Source organism: Lutzomyia longipalpis, chromosome 2, assembly GCF_024334085.1.
Source record: "Lutzomyia longipalpis isolate SR_M1_2022 chromosome 2, ASM2433408v1".
NCBI lineage: Eukaryota > Metazoa > Arthropoda > Insecta > Diptera > Psychodidae > Lutzomyia > Lutzomyia longipalpis.
In genome coordinates, this window is record NC_074708.1 from 17,493,253 (window position 1) to 17,505,120 (window position 11,868).

General features: G+C 35.5%; 3 protein-coding genes across 6 annotated transcripts in view; 1 reads left to right on the forward strand and 2 right to left on the reverse strand.

The window, feature by feature from the left end:
• The window catches only part of LOC129791057 (6-phosphofructo-2-kinase/fructose-2,6-bisphosphatase-like), a 45,935-nt gene extending 36,922 nt beyond the window's left edge, over positions 1–9,013 (reverse strand). The window contains exons 1-3 of one of the 4 annotated variants that reach the window (XM_055828967.1): positions 8,893–9,013; positions 7,312–7,900; positions 5,474–5,816 (exon numbers count right to left, since the gene is read on the reverse strand). In XM_055828967.1, coding sequence (XP_055684942.1) covers positions 5,474–5,564 — 91 coding nt within the window. In that variant the 5' untranslated portion in view covers positions 5,565–5,816; positions 7,312–7,900; positions 8,893–9,013. Of the gene's footprint in view, positions 1–5,473; positions 5,817–6,068; positions 6,191–7,263; positions 7,901–8,892 lie in introns of those variants that run through there. The other 3 variants (XM_055828966.1, XM_055828965.1, XM_055828968.1) reach the window with 3 other exon arrangements.
• Positions 9,014–9,182: 169 nt separating this feature from the next.
• LOC129791063 (aminoacylase-1-like) lies at positions 9,183–11,868 on the reverse strand. The gene is made up of 4 exons (XM_055828978.1): positions 11,689–11,868; positions 10,476–10,570; positions 9,853–10,415; positions 9,183–9,787 (listed from the first exon to the last, which is right to left on the reverse strand). Exons 2-4 carry the CDS (start codon positions 10,561–10,563, stop codon positions 9,236–9,238), a joined length of 1,203 nt encoding a protein of 400 aa, XP_055684953.1. The 5' UTR covers positions 10,564–10,570; positions 11,689–11,868; the 3' UTR covers positions 9,183–9,235.
• Positions 10,907–11,746, forward strand: LOC129791064 (uncharacterized). The gene is made up of 2 exons (XM_055828979.1): positions 10,907–11,306; positions 11,373–11,746. Exons 1-2 carry the CDS (start codon positions 10,980–10,982, stop codon positions 11,676–11,678), a joined length of 633 nt encoding a protein of 210 aa, XP_055684954.1. The 5' UTR covers positions 10,907–10,979; the 3' UTR covers positions 11,679–11,746.

Genomic DNA, 11,868 nt, shown 5'->3' on the forward strand with positions numbered 1-11,868 from the left:
CAAATTCTTACTTAAGATACAGAGTTTTAAAAATGTATGCGGAAGCTGATTCATTTAGCCCCGCTAATCTTTTTAACTCCAGTTGAAAAGCGAAAAATTTTTCTTTGTGAACCCTCCTTTATCAAACGATAATTTAAAAAAAAATTGTCCAAAAAGTTACAAAATTTTGAAACAATGAACTCAAGTTTTCTTAAATATAAACATTAGAATTAATATGGGACAACCCAATTAGTCACCGCAGTTAAGTCACGCTAGTTTTTAAATATATTCTCCTTAGTTGCTTCAAAAATGTTTTCTCATCTCTTTATAATTTATACACATTTACATACCTTCTTCTAGCTTGCACAGAGTAGAAAATAAACAAACTATTAAATGCTTAATTTATCATCTTCAGACTTTTATCAGTCACTATGTCATAAATACGTCAAGAATATGGAAATTACATAAAGTGCAATATTTTTCCTAACCGAATTAATTGTGTTGTGTCTCAAAATCTTATCAGTTACGTTTAAAAAGTAAAATTGAATGTTTACAGATCAACTCAGTTGAATTGAACTCGATATCAGTTTCAGATGCAAAAAAAAGCTGTGATGGGGAGGAAAACTATATAGCAGCAAAGCAATCAATTCGGAATGCAATAAGACAACTTCTCAAATAAACAAGTGCATTAATTTTTCAAGTTTTCATCGCGAGATTCACAAAACAAGAGAATAAAAAACATTTGCATTGGGAGACAAACATCATCACAAATTCACGTGTCTACTGAAGAAATTTAACGTGATTGCAGAAGAAAAGTTTTCCATTTTATCTGTGATTTTAATTTTTGCAACAATGTTAATGGACTTACGAGAAATTTCCTTACTGCCTTGCTTTTCCACACACATACACAATAATTAATATTTTAATGTGAAAATTATTTCAAGCCACGCGTTTTCTTTGCGATTTTTTTCTTTAATTTTCTTCACGATTTCTTTTGAATTTTCTTTCAGGCGGAAATGTAAAGCCCCAAATTGTCTCAAAAGGTTGTAAAAATTTTGGCACAACTTCTCAGAGATTACTCATCAACAGATTTCACATTTCTTTCCTCAACTCCACGTTCACAAGAAAATTCGCGCAAAGGAGGTGATTGGAAGGAAAAAAGTATGGGGCGTGCGTTATCGCCGAATGTTGCTCAAAAACTGACTCAATGATGGGTGCCAAAAGTCTCCTAATCAGTCGATTGGTGATTGACTAACTAAAAAACATCTTTTGATATTGGCCCTCATTAAAGAGAGCGACGAAGAAATTTTTAAACAAGAGCAAAGACATTTAGAGTATTCAGTAGCAACACTGCTAAAAATCATTTGGGACTCTCTTTTGGCAAAGAATTCCATTCACGCAAATTACTCTCAAAACAGAACTGCGAAGAATTTAGTGGATCACAAACAAATAGTTGCTATGAAGACCATTCGATTTTCAACAGTGTATACCGTCTCATCGATTATATTGCCAATAAACAAGCTATATACGAAGAAATGTCCAACAAAACTCCTCAATTATCCCATTACGCATTGCCATTGAGTAATAAATTGCGTTCACACTCTCAGCGGCATTTTTTGGTTGCTAACTATATACACGAAGATTGTGATCTATTTGGATGCTGCCACTCTGTGTGAGAAGATCCCGGAGAAGAAACTACTTTCTACATCGAAATTTTACTTGTTTGAGCATCTTTTAGTTTAATACATTAGAAAACAGAAATGTAGCTTTTTGCACCACGTGTGCTCACAAAAGCTCTCTTGCCATATAATTTGAATAATATTCAAGAAACATATAGCGCTTGATTGCTTTAGCTGGAGAGAAGCAAAAGTTATCAACGTGATGTAATTATGATGATATGTTGCACATGAATTAAATCTTGTTTCTCAATTAACCCATTAATTTATTTGTTAATTTTCAATTCAATGACTCAGAAAAATTTCCAATTTTCCCCCGAAAAAAAACCTGCCTGCCGGGAAATCACAACAACTGGAGCTTCTAATTAACAATCCAGATAACCTCAAGAGTCAGCTGAAAGTTTTTTTTTTTAATTCATGAATATCCAAACAAACGAGTGATTTTTTTAAATTTTATTTTGCACTCTCTGAAGTAGAGATTTCAACATCTGTCTCAATATGGTGTACTCGAAACTGATAACACTGTTAGTTCCTCCTTGGGGTGTGCGATACAAAATAATATATTGTCAAGTGCACGAATATGACACAGAAATCATTTAAAGAGTTTCTCGATGTGAAAATTATTTTTAAAATTAACACATTGGGTCACTTATTTTAATCTTTATGTCCTCATTCACTCAAAATATCTTCTGTCTCGGTGAAAAATTCAATCGTACGACATTTTATGATTTTGTTTTGGGGGAAAATTGGTGAAAACGGCTCAGTCCATTCAATATAGTTTAAAAACTTCTTAATTAATAAATTGGTTCTTAAGTGGATAAGACAGTGAAGTCTCTTTTCAAGTTACATAATTATTTTTCAAATATTAAAATTAAATAAATTGATTATAAAAATATTGTTTTTACTTTTTTTTTTCATTCTACAAATAAAAGATTCAAAACTTGTAAAGGAATTTACCCGTCCACTATGGGAAATCCCCTTTTCTACTACAAAACAATCATGACAGGGCATACGCAATTTTGTAGAGAATAAAAAAATGAAATTGCAAATGAAACTCTTAATTTCTTCTTTCTAAAATTATCTAGAAAAGGCCGGAAAGATTTTGCCCAAAAAAAGTGAGCATGACGTCACGATCGGGGTTTTTATGCAAGAAATATAATATTTTGTAAAAACGTGAAAAGAAGCGTTTTGGCGATGAAAAATATACTGCTTTTCATGTCAAATTAACGCTGAATTGCCCATGATGACAATATCTGCTTGAACTCAAAAATATTCTTAAAATGTTTGAATACATATTTGGTCGCATAAAGTCAGGAAAGGCTTCTTTTATTCAAAAGTCAAATATTCAATTGTTTAATGATCTTTGGATCTTTTTAATGGATTTTGAGAAAATCAACAGACATGAAATCCAGAATATTTCATCGTTTTCCATATAAATGGTAACTTTTACATTTTTTGCTCTAGCGGCTCTAATTTTTAAGATATTGACTTGAAATAAAAAACGAATAAAACTTTTTGAGTTTACGCACCTTTTGGCTGTAGAAGTTTTCAGATATCTCAATCCAATCAAAAGTTATTCGCGGTTAAAATCATGCCCTAATTTCCTGGCCACCCTGTATATGTGTTATATGTTAAAAGAAAAAATTGTATAGCCCTTCCATAGCTTATTTGTACTATTGGATTGGGCATCAATTCAATAAAATAATTTATACATAAAAAATATAAACCTATAAATATACATATATAAGTACAATGATGGTCCAGCAGAGTAAAGGGAATGTACTGGTAAGTTTCACTTACGGGCTGTGATTCTTCCTTCAGATGACAGTCCAAGTGTGGTGAAAATTGAGGTGGATAAATTTTTAGGAATGGTTTTCTCACGCAACGAATCACAGCCAACGCGCATGAGTAAGCCTTTCCCCAGAATTTACACGCGTTGGCTGTGATTCGATGCGTGAGAAAACCATTCCTAAAAATTTATCCACCTCAATTTTCACCACACTTGGACTGTCATCTGAAGGAAGAATCACAGCCCGTAAGTGAAACTTACCAGTACATTCCCTTTACTCTGCTGGACCATCATTGTACTTATATATGTATATTTATAGGTTTATATTTTTTATGTATAAAAAAGGCGCCCCGCTTCGCGGGGCGCCAATTAGTTTGTTTAAAATATATGTGAATAGGTGAAAGTAATTATTGATGTAGGAAAAAGGCAGAAGGCAGCCATTTTGAATTTTACAATTAGTAAAATCTGATAGGTCATACCCACTATACCTAATGAAACTTCAATTGAAAAGCCTCTATCAAGTACCGTTAAGCCGATATAAGGCAATATTACAACAATCGGTACATATGGAAACCTGTTTTGGTCTATATCTCTGAAACCGCGACATAAATTTTTTTAATTTTTTTTTTATTAAAAGGTGTACCTATCACCTATAACATACTAAAATTTAATCGAAATCTATCGTCCAGTTTTTGAGATAATAATCGAAAACTGGTCGAAAACTCATCGAAACTTTGGTTTTTGATTGTAGGCCCTCTAGCGGTAACTTTTGAAACTTCCTATGTATAGATAATTGTAGACCTTTTTGAGATCTTTCATTCAAAACCGGTTTGGTTAAAATCGGTCAACCGGTTTAGGAGTTATGGCCGACTTTCGATAAAAGTCTATATTTGCTAAACCGCTTGTCCGATTTTTGGAAATGGGGTATCGTTGAAAAGGTCTTAAGGGCCCCTACAACATATTAAAATTTCAGACCTCTAGCTATAATAGAGGCTGAGATATAGCGAAAACAAAATTGAAAAAAATTCAAAATGGCGGATGCAGGGGTGAGGGGTCGAATTTGATATCATAGTTGGACGACTTCCAGTCGATAATTGAACTTTGCCGGTGACCGCAAGTCTCTATCTATTACCGTTCTCTTGTAATTGAGCTTCAAACTACGGCCGGACGGACGGCCGGACGGCCGGAAAAGTTTTTCGGCGCATACGTTTTTTGGAATGTGGGGACCCTAATTCGTGCTCATACCAAGTTTGAGCCCGATCCGACGACCTTGAGTTTTAGAGTGGACACAGAAGCTGTGCTATTCTTTTCTTCGAAAGAATCACAGCTAATAAAAAAAAATAATAGTAGAAAATTTTTTTGATTTTTTTGAGTGTTTTCTGATTCATTTTAAAGTTATTTGTGTCAGGTTTGTGTAGCTTCAACTGACGTTATAGGAGCCTCAAAATAAATAAACTCCTTTCGAAAAAACCCTTTTGATGAATCCAAAAGCATTTTAATGATATTTTTAAATTAATAAGATATATATTTTGAATTTAATAGCATTCTTACCATTCTCAGTACATAGTTCAAAGTGGAGCGTGCGAGAATATTCGCTTTTCTAAGCTGAACTTTAGCATGAAGGAAATTTCCTCGATAAAAATCAATTGACTTCATGAAAGATAAACAACCTATTGAGACGACCTATCTGAGCAATAGTTTTCCCCCGCAATAAATTTCACATGAACTGCACCGCCTCTAATTGGTTGTAGTACTTTGAAAGTTTCCACACGAGAATGTCACCAGCCAAATTGATTGAGTCAAATGGGTTAACACTATTTTGAAATCATAGTGAATTCAATTTTTACTCCACAATGCGTGGCAATGAGCAAGTTTTATATCGTTTTTTGTCATTGCGATAATTTCCTAATTTTCAATCCACATCCGAAGGACAATCACTTATGTGTGTGCTACTCCAGATTACGCGAGAACGCGTTACCAGATGATCGACAGAGTGGAATAGAAAAAGATTTGATATTATGTGACTCACCATCTACTAATCCATTGGATGCATCTACGGAGGACATTTCAGCAGATGATGCACTCTGTTGCTCTTCACACACTGTTGCAATGGGAGCCATCACCCTCGATGACACTGATCACAAGCACTGCACTGCGTGTGTGCCCCAATTCTGCGATCTTCTCACACAGAGCACGACTTTTCCTCGCACTACTCGCTCCACTTGCTCATACACCAAAATAGTGGCGATTTCTTGGAGATTCTTCGTGGGTAAATGACCCAATGATTGCAGAATATAACTTCACACTATTTCAGCTGCTTGATCTCCTTTTCTCTCTACACAGCTCCCACGATGCCACACTGAGAGCAGGATCTGTGTGATAGAGTCAAATAAACAATGTTACTATGTAATAAAAAAATTGAAATTGCATCTAAAATTAACTTTTCCTGGACTCGTGCCAGAAACTTCTCTACCGCGATCAGTGTGTGAGCTTTGTGTATATTTCTTCCAAGAAAGCAAAATGCAGGAAAACCTTCTTGCTGACGCGAACTTTTTGTGTACTCATCAGCATAAAAAAAAGCTCACACACTCCATCGCAACAATGAGGCAGGAAAAATCTCTTACATTTAGCTATGATTTCGCTACAGTGCTGACTATAAAATTATGTGCAGAAGATTTTCTTCAAAGGAAAGTTTTGTAAGTTAAACACAAGACCAGTTGCCCCAGAGTATCACGAACAACTGATTAAATAACTTTATTATTCTAACTAAATTATCGACATGCTTATAGAAAGTTCATATCAAAATATCAGCTCGTGTTTCATTTAATAGTGCACGAACTTTTCAAAATAGCATTGATAAGAAAATACAAAAAAGAAGCTTTTTTTAACAATATTCCTGCAAAACGTGCAAGTTTGAAAGCACCACAAAAATATGACGTAAAGTTCAAAATAATATTTGTGAGATCGTCATTGAATATTAATGCAAACAAGGTAGCTTAGAGCTTTCAACTGAGGAATGTATTTGTTGACAAAATTATTGCACTATTTGGCATTAATTGGCTAATGTGTTTGAATTATGTCTTTGTGAGTAACCATTAAATTCAACCATCAAGGTAGTGAGCTTAGAAAGTTTAGAACGTGCCAAGATATTAATTTTCATTAAAATATTGCTAAACGGAAAATTTTAAATTAGAAAAACAATTTTAAATGACAGAGAATAGGGAAATTTGAAATATTTTGAATGTTTTTCGAGATGTTCTTAGAAATATTTGAGAACGCTGAAGGGTACAAAGCTCATTCTACAGAGCTTTTCAAGCAAAAAAGGTTTGTAGACTGACTTTCATTAAAATATTTTTTTATATATTAAATGTCAGGCTTAAAATGGGCTTTTCTATTGATTTTCTCTTTTTTTTCAAGATTTATTAACAAATTATTTTGCAGAAGATCAGGAAAAACATATTAAACTTTAAAAGCTGCACTGGCGAACAGGATAACGGATATGAAAACTGATCCTTCTTTTTTTTCTATAGAATTAAAAAAAAACAAATTTGGCGGTTGCGATGCTACATTACCACCCACAGCCCAATGGAAAGAACAACAATTTTAAGAATGAAAATAATAAAATAAGAATTTGAGAAAATCGATCAAAAAGCTCCCAAAAAGTCCTGAGATTATGAAGATTTAAAATTTCAAACAAACACTTTGAGTTTTATCTTAATTCCCTCAAAAACTCTTCAAAATTCCTTCAAGATTTCCTGCAATTTAACCCTGGAGCTTAATTTGCAGGAAAGCTGCATTAATGTGAATGCAAAAACGCACCTATAATTCTAGCCACCACTGTATGCGCAGAGCAAATACCTCACTGACCTCTAAGAAGAATGGTTCAGACACTTCAAATTGCAGCAGGAAGGCAAATTCACCTTTCGGCAACACACTGTTGGACCTCCTGGACGTGCGTGAATGGAAGTTAGATCCCAAGAAGGATTTTCTTCTCAAATGAACACCGATTTGGCGCAGAAATCTTCCGAGAAGTGGTCAGAGGACGTGTGCCTAATGAAGGTGTGAATTCTCTTAAACCTTCTCATACGTGGTGAACTAATTAGGAGAGTACAGATGAACGATACTTGGCCCGGATTTCCAGCACTTGTCCCGTTTCCGGCTTTTCTGTGCACAAAACTGACGACACTCTCTAGCCGAATGGTGGCGAACGTCTGAAGATTGTTGTGGCAAATCGCGCGGGCTCGGGCAACGAAAATCGAGCTTCTCTTATGTACTCAATGCGACACTGAGTGAGAAATGAAAAGTGCCCGATCGTTTTTATATACAACGCGGAATAATATCTCGTGTGGCGTCCAACAGCAGTGGGGCAAAACAAACCATCGCTCCTGGCAACAACGTCTTTTCATAGCTTGAATGTGGAAAGCTCTAGAGAAAAAGGAAACCCAGGGGCCTTATTCTGGAAGCAAGAAAAATTTATTTTCTTGAGAATAAAAGAAGTATTTTCTATAATCTATTGCAATCCAATTAATAGGTATAGTCCAATTAATTATTCTATTAAAAACTCTGAATTTTTCTTTAGGTCAACTTTTCAAGATTAGAATTTTTCTCTTCCTCCTTCTCTTCTTTTTTTACGCCTTCAACTTTTGAGGTAAGAAAAAATGCAAAGAATTCTATCTCGATATGATTTTTATGAAATTTTTCCTCAATGTTTCCATGTTGATGGGATCTTCTTCAGGACATCAAAATATTTTTATTAATTAGGCAAAAAAATTCGCCTGAAGAGATTAGATCTGAGAGACAATCTTTAGAATATTATTCGCTGCTGTTAGAATTTTCTAGATCATTTATTGATGTGGTGCCAACAATTTTATAATTCATTATTTGTAGCATTTTGCAGAATTTTGTAGCCTCTTTATTGCTCATTGTACCATGATAGCATCAAATGCTACTTTTTTTTTGTAACCCCCCTTACCTTCCCCCCCCCATAACCCAGTCTTAAGCTATACAGCTTATATGAATCAAATGCTACTGTAGAAGTTTTTGTTAGAATTCTAATTAATTAAAATTTCGTCATTAGAATATGTTGTTTTAATTAAAACTTCGATATATTAAAAAATCGTACCTTTAAAATTTAAAATTGTAACATTTCTTTTTCTGGTATAATTTTCTTTTATTCTCTAATCACTTTTCTCATTTTTCCTCTTTTCTCCTTCCTTTTGCTCTACCCCGTAACAAACAACTCTTCCTCTAATCTAAAGGAAAAATGTCCTTAGACATTTCCTCTGATATCACAAAAAATTAATTTTTATTGTAAATCTTCTAATATTGTTCTTTTTTGGAATAGAATTTTCCATTGAAGGCCGAACACTTTCAACAAAATTATGAATTTCCTTTTCTTTTAAAAAAGGTTTTTTTTTCTATTCTCAAAGCAACTGTGATTTTTCTTACCTTATCTGTTATCTGTCCATTGCGAAATTCCGATTTCTCCACACTTTCACAGAATATTCGGGAAATTTTGTTACAAAAATAATTACAACGTGCGTCTGTTTACAAACAACACCAAAAGCATATGCAGCATACATAGCAATAAACTCTAAAAGCATATGCATCAACCAGATAAAAAATCGCATCCATTTTTCCAAAGTTGTCCAGGGAAAAATGGACTAAATCCGCGGAAATGGAATATACAAAAATATTTAGCAAAAAATTCATAAAATACATTTAAAAATACACAATCGTTTTTCCCCTTACTCATGCTATTTTATTATGCTCAACAATTAACTTTATCGCATTAGCAATTAGCCACTTCATTAATGATCTTCTTGTAGATATCAATGCCTCTGAGATATACATCTGCCTCCAAATATTCATCGTGATCATGAAGGAGGACTGGTGTGTTGTTCATTGGCGAGAATCCAATTGCGGGAATGCCAACTTCTCGCACAAAACGGCTATCTGTTGCTGCTGGAAAAATCTGCGTCTTTATCTTCAACTTTAGCGCATCGACGGCCTTCTTGAAAGCAGTCCAGTAAATGTTGCTCTCATCGAGGGTTGTTTTTGGCATTGCAGGTTCCTTCAATTCTATATCAATCTCAATACCACCACCAGCTTCCTCGCACCATTTCTCGAGCTTTTTCATGAAATTACTGTGATCTACATCCATGGAGAGACGAATGTCGAAGCCGATTCGCAAAAGTGGAGGCACCACATTTGATTGAACTCCTCCAGAAATTCTTGTTAGATTAACTGTGGTTACATCTCCTATAAGGAGTTCAGGGTTGCTCTCCAGACGTTTCACTTCATGTTTTCTGAAGTCCATCATCTTATCCAGCATATAACGTACCTAGAATAGAAATAAAAACTGTATTCTGGAACTTTAAGTACAAGAAATGACTAAATTGTTTCTACCTTTTCTCCAGCTGTATTCTTATGCAGCAATGAACCATGTCCTGGAGTACCTGAGCAATTAAAATGAACACGCCAGGTGGGCCTTTCAGCATAGAAAACGGGGAAAGTATCAGTTGGACTGGCAATACCCTCGTCCAGTGAGAAGCCAACATTGAGCGCCTTGAAATCATCAGTGTGAACAAACTTTGCCATTCCCAACTTTCCACCAACTTCCTCATCAGGCACAAATGTCGCATGAATGGTTCGTTTGAATTCCACTCCGTCTTTTTTGAGAGCTCTAATGGCTCCCAGAAATTGCATTCCCACGCATTTCATGTCTTGTGATCCACGCGCAAAGATCTTCCCATCCGAGTCAAGATGAGCCGAAAATGGTGGATGAGACCACTTTTCAGGGAATACCGGAACAACGTCCATGTGGCTGTTGAGCATAATGGCGGGCAGTGAGGGATCCTTGCCAGTCAGCGAGAGAACCACGATGGGATTTTTGTCGTTTACAGGATAGTAAACCTTGAAATCCATCGCGAGGGATGTCGCCTGACGACGAAGGAACTCCACGCATGGTTCTATGAAGAATTTATTTTAAGTCTAAAAAATATTCTTTTCATGTTGCTCAAAGCTCTCACCGTAGTCAGGATTTGGATGAACACTTGGAATTTTCAAGTATTCTCGGAAGATTTGAATTTCCTTGTCGTTCTCCCACTTGTCCGTCATTTTAGCGCTAATTTAAAATTAAATTTTTTTTTATATTTCTTGCACAGCTAACGAGAGAGAACTAAATGAAAATTTTATCAACGAAGAATATTTATGGTGGTTTTTGGCTTGTTATCTATTTTCAAGAGTCTACCATGTCTCATTCTTAGCCTATACTGATAAGACTAAAGAGATTAGAATTATTACCCACGATATGTTTTATTGTAAAGTTGATGGAAATTTAAAATTAGGAAAAGAACCACTATTATGCGAAAATTTGAGAAACATGTAAATGAAACGTGGAGAAACAATAGGAGATTTCCTATAATCTTCCAAAGATAATTTCCAATGATTTAATTTCATCAGAAGAGATTTTTATTGGGTGTAACTGTTTGTCTTTCTTCTTGAATTTTAAACTTTTATGTTGAAACCGGAAAATGTCCCGGAAAAGCAGTGAGGTAAGGAAAACTCTTTTGAGAAATACAGAGCAACCGCTGAAGCCCCTAAATGTCCGGAAGAGTGAGAACTTTGTCCGGAAGGAAGCTGAAAAGCCGGAAAAGTCTTCTGGAGTGCGCTCCGCTGTGCAGAGTAGAAGAAGTGCTCCTGCCCAGATTCCCCAGAAGACTTCCGAATCGGGCAACAGATTCAAGAAGCCAGAGCTTAATACTGCCCTTGTGATGAGACAGCGAATGGAGGCGACTGCCAAGGAGAAAGCTGAGAAAATCAATGTTGATCCTGCTGTTGTTGCTTCCTCGAAGGAAGAGGTAATCCTCGCTGTGCCTAATTCACCGGAACTTCCTCATTATTTGGTGTTTTGTGTATCATTTTAGGTCTATAAGAAGCTAAACTTCAATCGCTTTACTAGAGTCTACAAGAATCTCGTACCTGTTAATGTTAATGATGTCTCTCTTGCCGAGGAGAAAAAGCTCTCCCGGAAGAAAGATCCTGCCAAGAAGCCAAGAGACCCTGTGCCCAATTTAGAGGATTTTATGAAACCCATCCCACCGTTAAATGTTCCCCTTCACTTCAACACTGAACCAATTAAGATTCGACCCATCAAACCAGAATTGAAGGAGGTCAATCAGCAGCTTCACATGCAGAACCTGAAGATGATGAAGCATTTTGGAGTCCTGTAGTACTACTCACCTGACCTGACCACTTAATGTCCTGTTCTACTGTCACAGAATTTTACAAAAAAAAAATAGAAAGAAAATATTCCATGCAAAACCACAACAAAGGTGCCTTCTTTCGTGTCTGTGGCCAATATTTTGTAATCTCCGTGGTCTTGGACATGCGGCACACTAGCGCAGATAAGCAGAGACAGTC